The 23,161-nt window shown below is 42.5% G+C and overlaps 1 protein-coding gene across 7 annotated transcripts in view; it reads left to right on the top strand.

Annotated features, from left to right (window-relative positions):
• Positions 1–13,170: 13,170 nt before the first annotated feature.
• The window catches only part of epha7 (eph receptor A7), a 102,069-nt gene continuing 92,078 nt past the window's right edge, over positions 13,171–23,161 (top strand). For 4 of the 7 annotated variants that reach the window (XM_078273993.1, XM_078273991.1, XM_078273992.1 and 1 more), the window contains exons 1-3: positions 13,172–13,375; positions 14,915–14,979; positions 15,946–16,615. In XM_078273993.1, the coding sequence (XP_078130119.1) occupies positions 13,282–13,375; positions 14,915–14,979; positions 15,946–16,615 (829 nt within the window). In that variant the 5' untranslated portion in view covers positions 13,172–13,281. Of the gene's footprint in view, positions 13,376–14,914; positions 14,980–15,945; positions 16,616–23,161 lie in introns of all 7 variants that reach the window. The other 3 variants (XM_078273989.1, XM_078273990.1, XM_078273994.1) reach the window with 2 other exon arrangements.

The following is a 23,161-nucleotide window of genomic DNA, read 5'->3' on the forward strand; positions in this document are numbered from 1 at the left end:
TGTGGTTTCCTGATGCACTTCCTTGTCTCCTGATGAACCAATTTTCATAATTGTGACTCAAGGCACATGTGAGTTTAAACACAGGGGAAATTTTGTGTGGAATGATTAGTCTTTCTTCAGCACTTTGCATTTTAAAAACTTTGGCGGAGTCACTGACAGACTCCAGCAGGAATGTGATTATATCAACAAAACGGTGTCAGGTGCAAATGGCTTTGAGCTGCCCCACAACAATACCAGTTGAGTTTTCAACACTTGAGATTTCCTCTGGGACAGCCTTTCCATATTACCGATCTATAAAAAGAAGCAAATTGCCTGCTTGCACAACCAAAACCGCCATTTGACAGGGCCTCTGGGCTGCCTCTATTAAAGCTCTGGGTGGTGTTTTTCCTCCAGGGTCGCCCCCCCCCACCCTGCCTCCTGGATGCCAGGACCAGCCTGCACACAGAAGTATTTCCAACTTCTGTACACATCTCTGCAGCGTGTGACTGTCTGCGGCATGAAATCCGAGCCTGCAGGGAGGAAACACTGGGAGAGGAGTTAAGTGCTGCCTGCTGATCAGGACACTGGATGAATGCTGAACATATTTTCCTGGAAAGGAAAACAAATTGTCTATGTGTACTTATTCTTTCAACCCAGTCTCACGGCAGTTCGTGAAATGGTCACGTTATTTAATCTATTGATTCATGTACACGGGCACGTTTATCTCGTTTTTTTCGTGGTGGCCGCGTAAGGAGGTTGGTTGGGGGGGTGGATGGGTCAAACAACACAAGACTTTCACCCCGGAGACCGGGGATCGTGGACCGTGTGTGGCGTTTTGTTTAACCCTTGTTGTGTTCCTAATCACAACCGTCACGTTATTGTCGCGCGTCCGCTGCGGCCGTCTCCCAGTATGTGATGCGTCCTTTCCCTGTTGTTCTTTTCCTGAACCCAACCTCCGCCGTCCCGTTGTTGTCGTCGCGTGTCCCCCAGAGACCGCGGATCGTGTCCCGGGGTGTGACGTTTGCTTCCCCCGTTCATCTTTTCCTAAACCCAACCACGAAAAAAACGAGAAAAACTTGTTCTTGTACACGAATCAATAGATTAAAAATAACGTGACAATTTCACGAACTGCCGTGAGACCGTGTTGATTCTTTATATACAGCATCTACTTACTCCACTGACTGTATTGCAATTATTGGCCTTTAAACATGTAGATCATGGACACTAAAACTTTCCAAGGTCCTTCCCGAGGATATTTTGCAGAGGCACCGTCAGCGCCACCCAAGACGCCAAAGACGATTGATCCAATAAGTGCATTCAGTAAGAAGTACATAGAAGAAGTACTTCAAATAAGCCAAACTACAAAGTGACACATGTAAATGCAATTTGTTTTTTTTTAATTATGCAGTTGGAAGAGATTTTTATCCTGTGGCAGAAGATGTGTAGACTTTCAGCTGTCCCCTTATTGATTTGAAAGTTTTTAGTGTGCAATAAAATATCCTGCATCTTCAACAAGTTTTTATTTAGCTTTTCTCTATTTCTAACAAGTTGCACCATCTTGGAATAATACAACTATATGTTGTTGAAGGCTAAGAAGAAATCTAATAAAGTTGCATACCCTTTCTGTACCCAGGATTTCTTGCTTAGCAGTATTGATTGGGTGGATTGCTGAACCCCCCCCAATATTGTACTGAATGCCTCCGAGAGCTAAAAGAGAAGAAATTCTCCCCTCAATAGTCAGTGTTCACCCGACTCCGAAACAAACTGAATGCTCATGAACTCCTCCTGCTCCATGTCGGTTGCCATGTCAACCAGCAACATTGAACACAACAGCTGTGTGCGGCTCCTAAGGGCTTGCAGAGGTTTTTGGCCGTTCTCTGTGCACGGTTGGTGACTCACAGGTCTACACAGGTAAAACAGTCAGTGTTTAAATTGCAGCATCCCTGATGTACATGTTAAATAAACCGGCACGTCACATCTGGACTGGTGTTTTTAGCAGGCGGGAGATGATCTGAGATTCACTGAGTTAGGGACTGTTCGTTATTTATTTCAGGGGCCACCGGAGGAGTTTTTGGATCTTTAGTCAAAACAGACCTGACCCTCGCTTCACCAGCAATACATTTTGGATGACCCTCCAAAATGATATGGAAAAAAGGGATGACCCTCCCCAACAATTTATTGATACTTCTGTACTGGTTTGCACTTGGCAAAGATGTACAGATAACCATTGTTTTTTTACATCCATGACGTACGTGACTAAACCTCAGCATTCTCATCTTACACATCAACCTCCTCTGTTATGTTGGGGGGGCCATTTCAGTAGATTTACTCACTAACATTGTTGTGATGTGGGGGCCATTTCAGTAGATTAACTCACTAACATTGTTACGGCGTGGGGGCCATTTCAGTAGATTTACTCTCTAACGTTGTTGTTAGCATGGAAACTAAATGCACACTTCCTGCATCACTGCATTACTTCAAATACTAAGTTACTCCTCTAGTAAACTAGTATTCACATGAAATAAAACTATAAAACATTGAGACCATTCAGCAAAGCACACTGGGTAATGACTCGTCACTAGGCTTCCTCAGTCATGTTTATTTTAGCAGATGAGCGTCAATTTGGGAGCTTGCATGCTACCACTCCTTCCTTCCCAAATGCCTTGAAAAGGCTGTTGTTTATATATATGTGTCGGGTATGGTTGCAGCCTGGAGACCTCTGGTCTCATGCCATCCCGACTTGTGCTGTCCACGGCGCGAGCTTCGACTTTTCAAAATAAAAACTTGTGTCTGGTCCGCTATGTTTTCGTACGGTGTTTTGGATGTTTTTGAACTAAACAGTATGGCAATCATGCTAATAAATAAAATAATTTTTTTAGTTAGTCTTAGTTACAACATGATGGAGCTAGCAAAGCAGTGTTGTGTTTATATGTGTGAGCGGAATTTATTCAGTTTGGGAAATCCCACGGTCTCTAAAGCTACAGCTCAAATTGTCTGGCTGACTAAATAGGGAGTGACCCATCTGCCAGCGATAGGGGTCGAGACTGAGAGAGCTACATGGAGCTACATGGATAAATATGCACCAAACAAGCCACTTTGAAATGTTGCTGTTCTCATGAATACAAAAGTTTGGTGACCCTCCCCCCTAGACAAAAAAAAATTGGATGACCCTCCCATCAACAAAGAATAAAAAGACATGACCCTCCTCTATTTTCCTCCGGTGGTCCATTCCATAAATACCGAACGGTCCCTTACCAGTCTTTTAGTCTCGCAATGCGAGAAGGTCTGGCTAGTCCACACAGCATTCTGGCTGGGGAGAAAAACGTGCTCTGGTTTATTTGCATAAGCAACGGTGTCTCTGCTAAATAGCCTCTGGTTGTAATAGCTTGTTTTGGTGGAACGTGTGTACATTCAAAAGTAGTTTTAGTTGTGCAACAGAAAACTCAGAATGTGTGAATGTGAACTCACTGACATGTGAATATAGTTTCTTTTCTCCTCTGGGACAGTAAACTGAATATCTTTGAGTTGTGGACAAAACAAGATATTTGAGGACGTCCTCTTGGGCTTTGGGAAACACTGCCCCACAATTTCACCGTTTTCTGACAATTTATACACCAAACAACTAATCCATTCATCCAGAAAATAATCAACAGATTAATCCACAATGAAAATAATAGCTAGTTGCAGCCCTTATCGTTTAATAGACAACTTCTTAATTTGATCTGAAAAAACCCCTGATCTGTTTCTAACCCTAGCCTACAGTGTTTCCTGCCTGTGTTCTGTCTTTTACTCAACATCCAACAATTATAAATACACAATTATAATATGTTATATATATATTGTTTTTAGGGTACCAACAAAGGTTGGTCTCCTTCATTGTCCAACTCGAGATTCCACCTTTGAGCCGCTGAATAGTGTTTTATTGACAAGCTGTGGTCAATCAAACACAGAACAAAGAAACTTGGTTGTGGTGAAGAATAGACAGCTGGATTTGACAGCAGCTGACTTTTAAAACATTGCTCTTCAGCAGGCAAACTATTGTATAGTATTTAATAGTATTTGAATTCTTCATTATTAAATGATTATGATTATAACTGATTAATATCTCAAGTGACTAGGAGTGTCAAATCAAAAATATAAATCTATACACTGGGAGTCCTAGAACCCTGGGTCCATTCCACAGTTTGCAGTAACACTTTGTTGTGACAGCTGCTGCGGCTACTTACAGCCACTTCCACCATCGTTGAACCGAAATGGGCTTGAAAAGGTGCTCCCCCTGGCACAGATCTGGTGCACGCTGACATGCACACTCTAACCGCCTCCGAGTGACCTTTGACATGTCACACACTTACACTTTTCTCTGTTAGCCAATCAATTAGGCAACAACAAGGCAAGACGATAGCTGCTTCATTACTGTCAGTGCTGAACATAATACCTCTAATGCTTAGTGTCACTTCCATACGAGGATAACACCAAAGCTTTAATTAGAGGACGCCATAGCAACAGTGAGCATGTGTAGGTTAGGTACAATGATGCGAATCAGACAGTATCCAATTTAGTGAGATATTTCACATTAGTCAAGCAGAGAATTGCTATGATAGTCAGGGTGTTAAGGGAATGACACAGTGGCAAATAGTGAGGATACACACAATGTCTCCTGGGCTTCTTCTCGTCCTTAACTTTAAAAACATATATATTCCAAGGAGGAAATGTGCCTTTGCCTTTCACAATATAACCAAAGAACAAAACTTAAATAAATATACAGGTATCCTTGATTGAAACCCTAACAACAGTGTAGAATGCATTTCCTAAAGGGTCCACCTGAACCCAAGGACTCAATACCTGATCAGGGACTAGAGCTGGGTATCCAATTTTTACATTACATTACATTACATGTCATTTAGCTGACGCTTTTATCCAAAGCGACTTACATTTGCTATATATAGCAGAGGTCACACACCTCTGGAGCAACTAGGGGTTAAGTGTCTTGCTCAGGGACACGTTGGTTGATGTATCGCAGAGGGATTCAAACCCAGGTCTCAGGCAATTCAGCACCGACTGAGTATCGAGTATTGAAAAATGCCTCAAGATTCAATACCCTGAATAAATCTAAATAATAAATAAATAATATAAATATATCAAAATAAATAAATCTCATCAGCGTTAGTGAGCCAATCAGCATGCAGCATGCTTCTACCAATCTATTGCTTGTGATTGGCTGTCATTGGCCGTCATAGAGATACGCAGGAAAAAATCCACGTTACACAGAGACGGCTCACGTAGTAGGAGCTGTAATGTTGTAAGTTCTTTTTGTATACAAAATTAGTATTAAACAAAGTATCGTTTAATAACCGGTATCGAAGTCACAGTATATACAGTTGTGTTCAGAATAATAGCAGTGTGTTTAAAAAAGTGAATAATCCTCAAAATCCTTAGAACAGCTTTTAATTCCATAATATCAATGCATTGGGAACACTGCACATTTAATTCCAAATCAAAACATGACCAAAATTGATCAAGTTTTTGTTCTACCTTTACAGAAAGTGAAGAAAAAGGAATATTAGGCTGTTCTGCATTTTTCTTTACAAACTCAACATTTACTGATTAAACTGAAAAATGTCTCAAGGGTTTGCTTTACTTTGAATCACTGCACTAATATTTAGTTGCATAACCATTATTTCTGACAACTGCTTCACATCTGTGTTGCATGGAGTCGACCAACTTCTGACACCTGTGAACAGGTATTCCAGCCCAGGACCATTGAACTACATTCCACAATTCCTCTGGTGCATTTCTGATGTCACCCCACAAGTTTTCTATGGGATTGAGGTCTGGGGATTGGGCTGGCCACTCCATAACATCAATCTTTGCTCGCTTACTGGTGTGTTTTGGGTCATTGTCTCGTTGAAAGACCCATTTCAAAGGCATTTCCTCTTCAGCATAAGGCAACATGACCTCTTCAAGTATTTTGATGTATTGAAACTGATCCATGATCCCTGGTATGTGATAAACAGGCCCAACACCACAGTATGAGAAACATCCCCATAACATGATTTTTGCACCACCATGCTTTACTGTCTTCACAGTGTACTGTGGCTTGAATTCAGTACATGGGGGTCGTCGGACAAACTGTCTGCGGCCCCTAGACCCAAAAAGAACAATTTTGCTCTTATCAGTCCACTGAATGTTGCCCCATTTCTCCTTTGGCCAGTCAATGTGTCCTTTGGCAACTTTCAACCCATTCAGTACATGTCTTTTTTTCAGCAATGGGACTTTGAGGGGGCTTCTAGCTGATAGCTTTGCTTCACATAGCCTTCTTCTGATCGTAACAGTACTCACAGGTAACTGTAAGTCTTCTTTGATTTTCCTGGAGCCTATCATTGGTTGAGCCTTTGCCATTTTGGCTATTCTTCGATCCATTCGAATGGTAGTTGACCGTTTTTTCCCACGTCGTTCAAGGCATTTGAAATCATTTTAGCTGAGCGGCCTATCATTTTCTGCACTTTCCCCTCTCCAATCAACTTTTTAATCAAAGTCCACTGTTCCTCAGAGCAATGTCTGGAACGACCCAGTTTGCTGAGTATTTCAGTGTGAAATGCACTATAACCAGCATGCACAACATTTGCTTCCTTCCTTCCTTAAATATGGGCCATTACTGACACCTGTTTCTTCACAGAATCAATAACCTCACTAATTGAACACAACACTGCTATTATTTTGAACATGCCCCTTTTAATTACAGATTCAGTTACCCAGAATGAGCAGCATCATGTCATGACTGGTTGGTCTGTTGGTTTTCTATGACTCTACAACACTTACTAGTAAATTATTTGCCATGTAGAAATATCACTTCTACCAAAAAAATTGACTTTCTGCCGCTAGGGGTCTCTCAACCAAAACAATGGATTGTAAACACAGACGTTTGATGACGTTGGGAAGTTGCGTGGAATTATGGGAGTTTTTATTGCTAAACACTATCGTCGATTAGAATGCATCTGTTCACGGACGAGTTTACCCATTTAAGTTTATTCACGTTACGTTTAGCTGCTGGCTAATGATTAGCCAGCAGCTAAAACCACACTATCACAGTATATTTGTTTGTGTTGTCTTAGCAACCGGTAGTAACATGCTCGTTCATGAGCTTCTCTCTCGTGTCTCTTACAAGAGGCAAACTCATGAACTTGTCGTTTTCATTGTCTAAAATATTCACTAACGTTAAACACTGTGTTTTCATTGTTCCCGATCGCTTACATACTTAGCTAAATAAACAATAGATGTATTTAGCTAGACAACCAAGGAGATTTAATAATTATGTGGTGCTACTAGCTAGCTAGCTAGCTAGCTACTAACTAGCGCTAGCAGTTAGCCTGCAGTTTCGTGAACAAAGCTCATCCATGGCTTAATCCTTCCATCCATTACAAGCTTTACAGCATACAGCCCTTGGATGTATTATAAGAGAGAACCAAGGCAATGTCATCACTATGTCTGTAGTAACGTTATGTAGGCATATAGCTAGCTATGTATAGATCTTAATACAGCCATGCTAGCTACTGATGTTAGCAATTAGCTAGCTAGCCGATAGCCCCGCCAGTTTGGGAAACGCTAATGACGTTACATCCACATAACAGGCTTTACAGCATACATACATCCCTCGGATGTATCATAACTTCATAAGATAATACCATGGACGTATTAATAGAACACATGGTGAATTACAACCATTAGCTATATCCATTATTACAGCTAGCTAGTCCCCGTGGGTCTGCTCGCGTCCATTATGCACGTTCATCATGCCAAATTTATTAATTCTGGATTCGCTTCTAGTGAATGTTAAAAATGTTAAAAACATGACATTTTAAACAAGGACCCTTTCAGTGTTCGGGCTGGTAAGTTGATATACCTTGAAACAAATTATCCGCTGAAATATAGACATTTCTTTCGCCATGCAAAGTCTATGTGAAAAGTCTTTCTGGGCCACGGGGTGCAGTACCACCGTTATCCGCTAAGCCCATGGTGGCTTTTAGACATGGTGCTCTTCCTGAGGGCTTGGTTATATGACGCCACTGACGGGCGACTAAATGAAACATGACGTGGCTGAAAATAAAATAACAGATTTCTCTGGGTTTGCCATTTGGTGGAAACATTTGGGATAATGTAACTACACAACTCAAAAAAATATATAACATAGGTATGGTCGTTTTTAGTCATTTTATAGCATAAAAGTTACATATTGTACCTTTAACTCTGTTGAGTAAATAGTATGAAAATGAGTTGATTAACACAAACTTAACAAAGTTATGTGGAACCACTTGACATAACATTTATAAGTAAATACAACTTATTTTTTGCATAGTTGCATTCCTGCCCCGCAGACGTTTTTTGATAAAGGTAACATTAATCCAGATGAATTCAATAATCATTAGCTATACACTGTGATGCAGGACTTGTCTGTGTACCAAGGGCAAAAAGGATTAGCTGACATTTGCATAATAAGCAGGACGAACAAACAAGCAAACAAACAAAGCAAGAAAAAGAGAGAAGCAGAATTAAATAAACCTTGAAGTGTCTGCTTCTGTCCATTTTTATGTACACAGTTTATTAATCAATATTTGTGGCCATAATTACATGTGTTTTCTTGTTGGGAGGTAATGGAGATTAATTAGTGACCTGCAACAAATGCTGTATGTATACAGGGATAATGAGCTCCGCTTTATGCTTTAATTTTTAAGTGATATATCAAGTCATCCACGAAAGTGGGAAATTAATTTTAGACTTTTTAATTGTGTTTTTTGTTTATCTGTGTTTGTTGTTAAGACCCCCGGTGGCTCCATCTTCACGGTAAAGTCTGTCAAGCAGCAGAGCGATAATTAAGCAATGGGACTTTCCCTTTACTTAAGGTGACCTTCCACAGAAAGTGTCTCGCCATCCAATAATGTATTTGGCTCAAACATTAACCCTTGTGTTGGAAGACAGAGAAAAGGAGTGCTTCTTTTTGGGTGGGGGGTTGGAAAAAGTCTAACAAGGTGGACAGCTAGCTAGACTATCTGTCCAATCTGAGTTTTCTGTCACACGACTAAAACTACTTTTGAACGTCCACATGTTCCACCAAAACTAGTTCCTTCCTGAGACTATTTAGCAGAGACACTGTGGCTCCGTCCGGAGTTTAGCACCGCCCAAGACAAAAACCGGAATGTTGTGTGGACTAGCCAGACCCTCCTCCGCAGCGCTGTGGAGGAAGGTCTGGCAAAGCGAGAATAGTGCAGGCTCCAATCCAACAGTATCAGAACAACATGAAAACCAAGACACTCTTATGAAGAAAATACTAAAAAGCCTTTATTGATGTGGTGGTGGCAAAAGGTAAAAAAAGATGACGCGTTGCGGCACACGGGCCTTCTTCAGGGTGACTAACCATAAGCGAGATTCAAAAACAGGACATATATAGAACAAAGACAGGAAGTGACATCATGCTCAAAACCATAGTAAAATAGAGAATGAATCAGAATCAGAAAAGCTTTATTGCCAAGTACGTTTTTTACACATACAATATTTGTTTTGGTGTTGTAGGTGCACGTCACACATTCTCTAAAATAAGTTAAACAAACAAACAATATAAGTATAAATATATGTATGTATATATATATACACACACACACACACAGAATGTATTAAAAATAAGAGAGTAAGAATTAAGATAAAAGAGCACATTAAGTACAGTGGCATGTAGAGCCAGGGGGGGAGTCAGGGTGGTTTCCGGGCCTTGTTAATAAGGCAGGTGGTGGAGGGGAAAAAGCTGTCCTTGTGACGTGAGGTTCTGGTCCTGATGGACCTCAGCCTCCTGCCAGAGGGGAGTGGCTCAAAGAGTTTGTGGCCGGGGTGGGAGGGGTCGGCCACAATCTTTCCAGCACGCTTAAGAGTCCCTGGTGGTGTAAAGGTCCTGGAGCGGGCGGCAGATTGCAGCCAATCACCTTCTCAGCTGAATGACACGCTGCAGTCTGCCCTTGTCCTTGGCTGTGGCAGCAGCGTACCAGATGGTGATGGAGGATGTGAGGACAGTCTGCCCTTGTCCTTGGCTGTGGCAGCAGCGTACCAGATGGTGATGGAGGATGTGAGAACAATCTGCCCTTGTCCTTGGCTGTGGCAGCAGCGTACCAGATGGTGATGGAGGATGTGAGAACAGTCTGCCCTTGTCCTTGGCTGTGGCAGCAGCGTACCAGATGGTGATGGAGGATGTGAGAACAATCTGCCCTTGTCCTTGGCTGTGGCAGCAGCGTACCAGATGGTGATGGAGGATGTGAGGATGGACTCAATGATGGCTGTGGAGAAGTGCACCATCATTGTCTTTGGCAGGTTGAATTTCTTCAGCTGCCGCAGGAAGTACATCCTCTGTTGTGCTTTCTTGACGTGGGAGCTGATGTTCAGCTTGAGGTCCTGGGAGATGTTAGTTCCCAGGAAGCAGAAAGACTCCACAGTGTCAATTGTGGAGTCACAGAGGGTGATGGGGGCAGGTGGGGCTGGGTTCTTCCTGAAGTCCACAACCATCTCCACTGTCTTCAGAGCGTTGAGCTCTAGATTGTTTAGCTTGCACCAGGTCACCAGGTGGTCAGCCTCCCACCTGTAGGCGGACTCGTCTCCATCAGAGATGAGTCCGATGAGGGAGGTGTCGTCTGCAAACTTCAGAAGCTTGATAGACTGGTGACTGGAGGTGGAGCTGTTGGTGTACAGGGAATCAGAATAAATATATTAATGAATAATTAATTAAAGACATTGTCAAAAATCAGAATCCAGGAGCTGAATGGACATGCTTTTACACTGTCTCTAAAACTCTTTAACTGCTTTATTATAATGATATATCTGTGCTGTATTTTCTTAATATTGTGATTGTTTCTCACCTTAATTGATGCATTAATTAGAAATTGGTCCTGCATTAAGTCATGCATGAAATACTATTAATCCTTGAACATTACTGATAGTTCATGAAGTACTACATTAATGAATTTATGCTGTTTAATGGATGAAGTCATGATAATGTATGTACCATTATAATAAAGTGTTGAATCAAGGGTCTGAGACAAATGTGTGATTATGGGCTTTATAAATAATTATTTTGAGGCACTTGTTTCTTATGCTACACTCCATTACATTTCAAAGTAAAATATTGTTTTGTATTCCTCTACATTTATTTGACAGCTGTAGTTAATTAATTGCCTTCAGATTAAGTTCTATACATTTTATTCAATTAATAGTCTAATTATCCAATATTTCACTGAAAAAAGAGACCCAAAACATCAATACAAACTTTTGTTGCAATTTGTGTCCTGTTACAAGTTTAAAAAAGGTCTCTCTATCTCTCTCTCTCTCTCTCTCTCTCTCTCTGTCTCTCTCTCTCTCTCTCTCTCTCTCTCTCTCTCTCTCTCTCTCTCTCTCTCTCTGTCTCTGTCTCTCTCTCTCTGTCTCTCTCTCTGCTCTCTCTCTCTCTCTCTCTCTCTCTCTCTCTCTCTCTCTCTCTCTCTCTCTCTCTCTCTGCTCTCTCTCTCTCTCTCTCTCTCTCTCTGTCTCTCTCTCTCTCTCTCTCTGCTCTCTCTCTCTCTCTCTCTCTCTCTCTCTCTCTCTCTCTCTCTCTCTGCTCTCTCTCTCTCTGTCTCTGTCTCTCTCTGCTCTCTCTCTCTCTCTCTCTGTCTCTCTCTCTCTCTCTCTCTCTCTCTCTCTCTCTCTCTCTCTCTCTCTCTCTCTCTCTCTCTCTCTCTCTCTCCCTCTCTCTGTCTGTCTCTCTGTCTCTCTCTCTCTCTGTCTCTCTCTCTGTCTCTCTCTCTCTCTCTCTGTCTCTCTGTGTGTCTCTCTCTCTCTCTGTCTCTCTCTCTCTCTCTCTCTCTGTCTCTCTGTCTCTCTCTCTCTCTCTCTCTCTCTCTCTCTCTCTCTCTCTCTCTCTCTCTCTCTCTCTCTCTCTCTGTCTCTCTCTCTCTCTCTCGCTGTCTCTCTCTCTCTCTGTCTGAAAATTCATATAGTACGTATGGCATATTAAATACATACAGTAGGTGTCACATAGATTCTATACTAAACTGATCGCTAAACAACATACTACATTACAAAACAATTACATTACACAATATAATATGTTAGTTTTGTAGAAGTACTGTACAATACTAAACCAATCTACAATTTTGGGATTATATATATATATATATATATACATATATATATATATATATATATATATATATATAGAATATAGTATCCTTTAAAATAAAAGAAACTCACAAAATCAAAAGGCTTTATTTATGGGGAGGCCTCCGTAGACAGCTGTCTACCTCCTCCTCCTGACAACTCCACATAGTTATCTACCAGGATGGAAGTATGTCTAAAGTCTGTATTGAAAATATAAATTAAATAAATAAAACTGAAATAATGCAAAACTTCAGATCACCAGGTATCAACCAGGAAGCAATGAGCTTTGAAAGGCAGTTTGTCATGTGTCAGTAAAAGAAGAGAAAAAGGCTTCTAATGTCTGCTTCAGAACGGTGGAAAACATGTGTGTGTGTGTGTGTGTGTGTGTGTGTGTGTGTGTGTGTGTGTGTGTGTGTGTGTGTGTGTGTGTGTGTGTGTGAAAGGGGCTCTGGAGTTTAAACAGACTGATCAAAAGTCACATTGGACACATGAACATTTAACCAAGTCTCAAAGGTGACAGCAGGAACATGAAACAAACTTTAAAACTGTGGAGGAGCTCCTTGTTGTTCAGAGGAGCTATTTCCACCACCCAGAATCCTCCTGGCACAGGCTTCTGTGGTCTGTGTGTGTGTGTGTGTGTGTGTGTGTGTGTGTGGGTGTGTGCGTGAGTGCGTGTGCGCGTGTGTGTGTGGGTGTGTGTGTGTGTGTGTTTGTGTGTGTGTGTCTGTGTGTGTGCGTGCATGCCAGCGTGCGTGTGTGTGTACGTTTGTGTGTGTTTGTGTGTGCCAGAGCATCCCTTTGCCCTTTTCCTGAAGAAAACCCAAAATATCTGAACCAAGTTGTGACAACATTTCCTCCTCGGCTCATTTCCCCAAAACCAAAAAACATCTCCCCCCGTGCGCCTATTGGCTCTCAGCCTCCATGACGTTCCCTTCCCCGCGCTCCGATTGTACAATCCCCCCGCCTGTCCAGCTGACTGACACCCCCGGAGCGCCAGTCTCCTCCCCGCGGCAGCAGACGCTATTTGAGTGGGGAGCAGCGGATTGTTGAACATAGAGCCGCTTTCGTGTCGTCAATGGGAAGCACGCGCGACGCTGGCAAAGCGAGTTACGGGTCGAGATTGCAATCCGCGGCTGCACCATGCTCTCCAGGTCCATCCCGTGTCTGTGGATTACATTTTGCTTTCAATTATGCTGTCATGTAGACAGCGGAGAAGCACAGAATGCGAAGGAAGGTAAGTTCGTAAAGTTTGGACTCTCTTCCATGCCATCGCATTTGGAACAACATCCTCCAGAATTAATAGAGAGCTTTCCAAACACAGCAGACAGCTTCTCGTTTTTTCTTCTATTTTCTCTTTGAATCTAACGCGCTGTTTGAATGACTGATCGCTGGGAGTTGTGTGTGTGTGCAGCGCAGCGAGATGCGGTCGGTGTGCGGGGATGACAGCGCTGTCTGCCGGTCTGTTAGCGAGCGACCTCTCGCTGTTTTTACGCACGGTTGTTAAACGCCGTAGAACACGGATTACAGGCAGGAGCTGGTGTTTTTATGTTCCTCCGGCGCCAGTGCGTTATCGGCACAACTAGCCTGCTCCTTATGGATAAACAATATATCAAACTAACGTTAGGTAGTCTTATATCCGCGGATCGATCGTCCCAGCCGTCTCGCCTCCCTGGAAATGAGTGAGCCGTCTATGTGGGCGCAGTTTTCGGAGGGTTATATTTCCTTCCAAAGTGGCCTCGGCTCTAACAGTCTGCTCTTGTTTCTTAGGGGGGAATATTTCAGATTGATGCGTAGCCGTAGTCTGCCTTCAAACGCTCAAATTGGTCAAATTGAGTCCAGGTTATAAAAACCCAAAATAAGAGGGGGTTTAAACATCTCCAACCGGGTGAAAATTGGCACTTTTAATTGATCGGATATTGGTTAAATTAATGGAATTATGTTGTGCGTAAAAACAGAAAATCACTGGCATGTCTTGATTTTCTCCTTCGCTAAAACTACAGCGTAATAAGCTAGCGCGGTGTGGATGTTAAAATCCTCGGCGCTTATATATGCGGGGTCTCTCCAACAGTCTCCTGTAAAATATAACCAGAGCATTATTTTTACGGCAATGCGTCCTGACTGCTGCCCGTCTCACCACGGAGCTGTCCGCTGGTATTAAATACAATTTAAACAACTTCACTGTTTTTTAGTTTTTTTTATGAAAACAGCCGCGGTGCCGCTTTACGCTCTCACACCGGAACATAAAACCAGGCTGATTTGATCTGATCCCTTCATGGATTAAAACGGCAGACAAGGCGCGTGTTAGACGGCTTCACTGTAGTTCAATAAGGGGAAAAAATAATCCTGACTTCAAGCACATGTAGCATACTGTACTTGAAGCAGCAGCCGCTGCAACAACTTCCATTCCAACAATGACTTTTAATAAACGGATGCGCAACATAAACCCACATTTAATAGAATACATGCGTTAAAATCTCATGCGTCATGATTCCCAACACATTCTAATATGCGTGTCCGTTTAAGGCTATCTTTTTCTACTTCATGAACACTGACAGTGTCTTCATTTGGCCCTTAGAAAGTTCCCCACGTACACGAGGACCTGTGTACTGCAGTGTGTATATTCTCTGATTGAATGTTTTAGCTTTAGCTGCTGCTGCCTGAAATGAGGTCACGGGCATATGTCCTATAGATATCAATGTGTGGCTATCAGTAATACCCAGGTCTGCGCCCCTGTGAGATTTAACCACCTGCCTCTCGGTTTTCCTGTCACTAGTGATTCTGCTGGACTCCAAGGCACAGCAGACAGATCTGGAGTGGATCTCCTATCCTCCCAATGGGGTAAGTCTGCATTATGTCTGCATCGCACGCACGGATGTACTCCATATCTTCCAGCTTTCTCTGATGTCCCACATCTGTGATAGGAATAGTACTATTTAGAGGAGGCATGTATTGAAACATACATAAGGATCAGTAAGCCGGTATTTCCAAAATGAAAGACTGCTATAAGAATAATAAGATGCTAGAATAAGAATGCTAGAAGGCTGTTTCTGCTGCTAAACTCTCCCGGTTTTGACATTCGGAGCACAAAAGGCCTGAAACCAACCCGCTTCCAATTTACCAGTCAGATTAAAAGCAGGCCGCGAGAAACTTTTTAAATAAATAATGTGAGCAGAAGCAGATACACTGAGCACAATCATTCTTTAAAGATGTTACGATAAAAATAAAATACAACTGCTAATCTCCTTTTATTCACTACAGATTATTGTACACAGTAAAGTCTAAAAAGACTGTATTTTATATACCTTTGTCATAGTCGTCACGGAATAATCCCCTCCAGTTTGATTGCCAATCATCCGATGTCTATCTCGGTTTGATGGCTTTCACATCTTAATTCCACATGGTCATGTCTCTAATCAGGGTCTCCCCAGTGTATTGCATGGCCGAAATTGACCCCCACCGCCACTGGGAATAATTTTTTCATGTATTTTTAAGACTTTTTTTAAACCACAGTTACAGAGTGGGGCGGCTCAGACATAGTCATATTTCAAATCTCCAGTTAGCTTTTAGCACTGACTTAATGTAGGGCCCTATGGAATCTGTCTTATAGCTTTTTTTAAATTCACAATTTCGTGATTCCGTCCATGATTCTGTGATCACAGAAACTATTGGGCTCTACATCAATGCTGCCATCAGTCTGGGACTGGCCCCAGCCGGGTCCTCGTCAAAAAAAGACACCCGGCTAAACAACTTTTCTGGGAGAAACCCTGTTAATGGCTTTGTCCATGGTCTGTCTTCTTGTTTCAGTGGGAAGAGATCAGCGGCTTGGATGAGAACTACACTCCCATTCGCACATACCAGGTTTGCCAAGTCATGGAGCCCAATCAGAATAACTGGCTTCGGACTAACTGGATAGAGAAGGGCAATGCCCAGAGAATTTTTGTGGAACTGAAGTTCACCTTGAGGGATTGTAACAGCCTACCTGGAGTGGTGGGCACGTGCAAGGAGACATTCAACCTGTATTACCAGGAAACAGATTCGGAGGTGGGCAGGAGCCTGCGCGAGAACCAGTATGTGAAAATTGACACGATCGCCGCAGATGAAAGCTTCACCCAGGGTGACCTGGGCGAGAGGAAGATGAAGCTGAATACAGAAGTGCGCATCATCGGCCCCCTGTCCCGGCGGGGCTTCTACCTGGCCTTCCAGGATGTCGGGGCCTGCATCGCCCTGGTCTCTGTCAAAGTCTATTACAAGAAGTGTTGGTCTATCATCGAGAACCTGGCCACGTTCCCGGACACGGTGACGGGATCAGAGTTCTCCTCGCTGGTGGAGGTCGAGGGCATGTGCGTGAGCGACGCCGAGGAGGAGGCCGACAACTCTCCCAAGATGCACTGCAGCGCCGAAGGGGAATGGCTCGTGCCCATTGGGAAATGTATATGCAAAGCTGGATTTCATCAGAAAGGAGACGCATGTGAACGTGAGTACCTTTTATTGCCACAAAACATATTTTAAGGAGTGATTTCATTTAGTAATTAGAGTTTTTATTCTTAAATTAATCTTTAGCAATCAGTCAGGGGCGTCCTGGAACGTGAGGTGTGCCAAGAGAAAAACACAATAAACTGGGGAGTATCTATTTGTGATTTGATTATGCAAAGCAGGTAAATGATAATTTTAGGCATCGCTGGCTGAATAGTTCTGTTGGCAAATGGGATAAAAGCGGCTGATTTGACAGCAGTAAAGATGGATAAAGTGTTGAGGCCAAACATGCTCAGTGTAATAATTGAAATCTGTGGCTCTTTATAGCTATGATTTTGTTGACACAGGCATTAAATAATAACTCCTCTGATTCTGTCTTTCTTACTGGCAACGAGCCAAGACAATCACTAGAAGAATAGGTCTAGAGGCAGTCCGGCCAGTCTCTCCGTATCGTTCTAGCCGGGCCTAATGACCCTGACAGAGAGGGGAAACAAATAGCCGTCGTACTGTGGCATTTAGGCCTCAGGCTATTTATGAAGGAGCCTAACAGGAAGGGAAAACACAGCCTCGCCGTGGCTTGGTTTTTGCCTTGTTGTGGTGCCGGCTTTCTGTGAGGATTATTTTCAGTGGGCACCTGACTCCAAAGATAAAAATCACTATGGATTGAAAGGGGGTGACTTAGGTCACACAACTGAAGTGGCCTGACTCGTGAGCCAAGGTTTTTTTTGGGCAACCTCAATCTTAGCAGCTTATGAGGAGCAGCAGCCAGTAATAATTGAATGGAATGTGTCTAAGAGCAAATTAGTGTCCCTGGCAGACAAGCTTTTATGCCACGCTGTCATCCATTAGGGAACCCACTGAGGGAGGTGTGTTAATGAAATGTATTAGCCCATGTAATTTAGAGCAGCGCAGCCCGCCTCAAGTTGTGCTATGTCTCTAATGTTAGCGGGCTATCGCTGATTCAAGCCCACAGAGCTTCTCTTTTATTGTTCCTGTTGTTTTAATATGCATAGATGTAAGATCCAGTTGTGCCCTTTGGTGGGAAAAAAAACCCACAATTTATTTCCTCAGGGAGAGCGATTGCAGCATTACAACCAACAGCTCCGGCTTGTCAAAGTCATTTCAGCCACCTTTGCTTATTATTTCTTGGTGCAAAGCCCTCAGAACGGGGGACTGTTGCATCTCTCTGTTAATTAATGTGTTCACGTTTCAACTCAAACAAATAGCTAGATGTAGACAGCAGTGTGGTGAACCCACCCGCAGGTTGTTTAAAGTCGGAGGAAGAAGGCTCCTTCAAGCGTATGTGGATCAAATTCCAGTCTTGACACTGCACCTTTATGAGCTTTATCTCCACTGAGGCATGCAAAGCCTTTGTGTTAAGGGGTAGTTAATCTAAATAAAATGAGAATCACAGTGCACCATCAGCACTTCTTTCAGCAGCTCCACTGACATTAAATTGTCCATTCAGTAGTTTCCCCGAGCACAATCTAAAAGCTGTTCACAGTGTTTTCTATCAGCTGAACAGCAGAGCAATAAGTCCAAGTGGCTGTGACTGTTAAAAATGTGAAACCCTGGCATTTGGACGTTGGACTAGCTTGTCTTAGTAGTGTGAAAATACATATTTTATAATGGTGCCTCAGGGTGATGCTGCACCTGTAGTATAAAGGGATCAGGATGCTTCAAACTAACTCGTACTTCTAACACTAGGGCAAAAGTGTTTTGAATGGGCAAACTGGAGGACGTGGGTGAAAAGCCTGCCGTCATCGAGAGTGGGAAGATGAATTGCACAAATTGGGGTAACGGTGCACACTTTCATTCTTGATGTTGCACTCGTTTCTACATAAATTGTGAGAAATATAAAAAGGGAACTTGAGACATTAGTTCAAACCCATCCTACTTTCACATCTCCGCCAACTGCTGCATACAGTGGGTTTAATTGTCAGACTGTCGGTTTGGGAAAATTACAAAGGTTATGGCAAACCCCCTGATTACATCATTGGAGAGCAGGTTTCAGATGCTGTTATATTATCCGGCACATTTAAGCACATTTGCATTGAACTGTTCAAGCATATTTGCTGTCGATTTGATCTACATATTCTCATGGAATCATTTTGGAAATCAAATGGACTTGTCAGACTCACCCTCCCAAATTCCAACACTGGAGAGGTGTGGCGGCAGAGAGTTTCAGACGCCGTTGAATCTTTTGAAGCATGCTGATGCCTTGAGACAGTCCTTCACTGGCTTTTTCCAGTATCTGTAGTGTGCTATGATTATAACATGGCCGCCCAGTAAAATATTCAGCCGGAGGGCGGGTGCAGGTGGAGTGAGCAAGTTGAGCTGTCAGTCATGTCACTTGAGGAGCCCCCTCTGTGGCTGCAAAGGCCTCCCCCGAAACGTGTTGTGATCCACTCATTCATCACCGTCAGCGAAGAGGGACCCCTTGTCTTTCAGCCCTATCCCCCCCCCTGTCTCTCTTTAACTCTTTGTGTGGCAATCTTTGGCAGTAAATGTCACTCTTCTTCTCCGCCTGCTGCGTTCACTTCTCTCAGTGTAATGGGTGTTGAAAAAGGCCAGTTGAAGTGTCCCCGCAGCCTGCGCAGGGCTTCATTTTGCGAAGAAGTGCGTGTTGGGAAAATAGCCTCCCATTCATCCGCTGGTCTTGTTTAGCGCTGGCTACTGGTGGCAGTGGAGCCACCGAGTCGTTTAGACAGAGAGAGGGCCCTTGTGGGAGGACATTGGCGTCTTTGTTTCGCTCAATCCCGGGAATGTATGTTGTCCGATTTTGACACATCACATCATTGTGGTACTAAGTAACCAGTGGCTGAGAAATGATTAACTGTTGACCCTCGACCAGAAAAGGGAGAGGCCTCTATCTGGGTGGAAAACAGATAAAACGGGCTCTATCTCGCTGCTATCGCTGCATGCTAACAAGAGAATTAATGAGAGGATACGGCATCCTGTAGACGCTGGCACCATCCATCTTGACTGTCAGGGAGTTGGACAGAAGTTAGTTGGAGACTGATTGATGATTGAGCCCCCCGAGGGAAGGGACTGAGCAGTTGGGGGCTGACCATGACAGCTAACGTGTATGGAAGCCAGCAGGCGGCCAGGGCAGCCAGGCCCAGCTCCAGGCCCTGCAGAAAAAGCTGCATTTAGCATTTCAAATGAAGCCAGGAAGCCAAGAGTCAGCAGGTCCTCATACATCTTGATGCTCCCCTGATTGATAAGGTGTGAATTTAATTCACCAAATGGATGTCTTTTTTACAAACTGCTCCAGAGCTTAATTATGTAAATGACAGGTGTGCGCCGAATCCACAAGAGACCAAAATGGACCTAAATCACTCAGGATTGAAATAAATTGGTGATGGATGGGACTCATCCTGTCACTGCCAGTGTGAATAGTAGCATTCTTCCACAGCCGAGGGCTTTTCCCCTGCGTTGTCTCGGGCCTGGCAGGTAGCAGGCAGACGCACAGATGTGCTATTCTCTGCTCAGGATGCTAATACCAATACAGATGTCAGTGCCCTAAAACTGATCACTTAGAGGAGGACTCTGAGATGTGAGATTTGTTTAGATAAATCCTTTATGTCATATATTAAGTAAAATGCTAACACCCTATGGTTACATTCTCTGGAATGTTGGATTTGCTGCTTTTCTCTGTTTTATACCATCATAAATGGAATATGTTGGGTTTTTTTGGACTGTTTTTTAGACTTTTGAAGACATCTGCTTGGGTTCTGGTGATGGGTATTTTTTTATTATTATTTCCTGATTTTTCACAGACTAAACAATTAAAAAACACAACAATTGTTGCAGCTTCAGTTTGACATGGATTTCATTATTGATCAATATATCAACTATTGTCTTGATAACTCAATGAATTGTTTGGTTTAGCAAATAGTGACATTTCCTAAACCGCGGCGACTTCTCGGAATGCTTGGTCCAACCAAGAAAAACGGAAAATATTCACATTTGAAAAGTTGCTCAGAAAATATCATAGATTATTTAAATAATTAATTTATAAAAACATGTTTATTACTGAGTTTTATTTGGGTGTTCAGAATTATTAGGGTTCCAACTAACAGTCATTTTTGTTCTGGATCACATATCTCTGATTTTAATGTTCAGTATTTCAAGAGTTTGTATTTGTTGAGTCTGTATTTTGTGATAAAGCATAATTATTCCCTTCCTTGCTGCACCCCCTGTCCCAAAAGTAGCTTGAACTGTCTTTACCATAGTGATTTCTTACATCGTCTCTGTGCTCTATACGCTGTATGTAGTGGACAAAACAAAGTACTTGTGATTTTGATAGCAAGTTTCTGCAGCAGAGAGAACAATGGTTTTTCAAATTACAATAAAAAAGGGAGATGTTGAGTTGTCTTTATGATCAGAAGATATCACTGTGCACTTCTGCTGGTCTGATCTTATCTTTTCTCATTACTAAAAACTAAACCACAGTCTCTTCCTCAGAACATTAAGGGAAGGCCGAGTGTTTCAAATCGTGATTTTGGCAAGCCGTAATAAAACGTATTTATTTGACTTCCCCAGCATAGTGCCCTCTTTTAAATATACACCTCCAGATGAGAAGTAAAAGCAAGAAGAAGGTTTTTTTTTTTCTTTTTTGCTTGAGCTGGTGCCCGCAGTGCTTTCTGTAGGATCCGGCTTCCCTGTCAACGTGTCACATGAAATACAAAAGGCTCATTTTACATGCAAAAAAGAAATAAACTTCCATTCACAAAGTCGTTTGCCTTGGTAAACACTTGTCTCAAAGTTACATCCATACGAACTGCACCAAGGCATATGCTGAAACAAAAGGCAAGAAAACAAAATACCTGTCCTGACTAATTACTGGCTTCAACTGGTTTCCAGGTTTATAGATATCCCACTGAGGTAAAGATAGATCTAAAAACCCAGGATCTAGGCAGCGAGAAGTGAGGCTGCCGGTGTCTGGTCGCTGCTAATGGGTTTGTCTCTCACCTCGATAAGCGACTCATGCATACATGAATATCAAACAGCCGATGGAAAAGCTCGGTCCACTCGACTTTGTCGGTGCACAAACCTTGTTGAGAAAACACTATTAGGATCATCAAAAACAAATCTCATGTGAGTATTTCCCAAATACTAGTAACCTTTTGGTTTGTTTAATTTCATTTAATTGAATCTTTATTTGTCAGGGACAGTGCATATTACTATTATTATAACATTTCTGTAAATATGCCAGAATTAGCCAAAAGGCTAGTTGTCATCTGCAGTCCCTGGCCACATGTTACAATAGGCTCCTTTAAAAGCAATGATAGGCATCCTAACATGAGCATGACATTAAATGCAAATATAAATACATGTGCACTAGATAAAATCATATTACATTCTTGTCTTATATCCACAATCATTTCATTGTAGTTAAAAAAAAAACAAAAAAACCACCAATATAGCCTATAAACCAGACAATAAAAAAAATAAAAATATTTGCCTTGTGACTAGCCTTTTTTTTTTTTGCATTTGACTTAAATGAGTGATATGATGAGGACTCTCTTATTGATTGTGGTACTGTAGTCCACTGATGTGCTGCCCTGAAGGAAAAGACAGCCTGGCTGAATGCAGTAGTTCTCAGTGGGATTGTGCATGTCAGTGGTACCAGGGCGGCTGTGGCTCAGGTGGTAGAGCGGTCCACTACCAATCAGAAGGTTGGCCACAGTGTCTGAATGTGTGTGAATGGATCCTGTACTATGTTAATAGTAAATGCAGTCCTCTTACATTAGAGTTTTACGCAATTTGAAATTGTTTGCGATAGATTTTCAACACAGGGCAACATCCGTGAATGGAAAGAGGAGAGTGATGCAAGGACATAAGACCATGTAGATAGGACTTTCTTTGCCTTAGTCCTTTTCAAAAAATTGCTGCAAGATAATAATCAACTGGATTACTTTTCATACTGAAAAAGTCTAAATTTGATGATTTTTTTGGTAAGATCTGCAGAAAGGAGCAAATGTTTTTGAGGATTTTTATGCAGATTTATTGACATTTACCCTCAATTGCAAATCAGAATTTGCTGATATTTCTGGGTAGAGTTCTTTGTGCTGCTTTGAGAAGTATGTGTGCGTGTGTTCTGCTTGGACATAGTTATTTCTCTGAAAAAAAAAGTGTTATTTTAGATGCAAATTGTCCCAACCACTAAATGCTATTTCATTTCAGCATGAAACAAACAGGGGAGTGATGACTAATCAGTATCCAGGTCTTGGAATCTGACCTGCCCCTGTCTAAATTTGAGGCCCCTTGCTGCATCACATGAATAGACAGAATCCGAGTAAACAGTCCTCATTCTCACACAAACAAAGGCACATGGCCGGCTATACTGGTAAGAGACTTTGTTGACCCCTGTGCAACTTTGCCTCAGATAGCGTTATTTCCAAGGTGACGCAGTGGTCCGCATGTGACCATGCATAAGGTCAGGGAATATTAACTTCATTTACACATGGCTGCAGACCAGTGCAGCGCCACAATGGAGGCCTGCCTGTTGTGTTTAGTAACATGAGCGCCCCGGCTGACA

The sequence above is a fragment of the Sander vitreus genome, chromosome 18 (assembly GCF_031162955.1).
Source record: "Sander vitreus isolate 19-12246 chromosome 18, sanVit1, whole genome shotgun sequence".
NCBI lineage: Eukaryota > Metazoa > Chordata > Actinopteri > Perciformes > Percidae > Sander > Sander vitreus.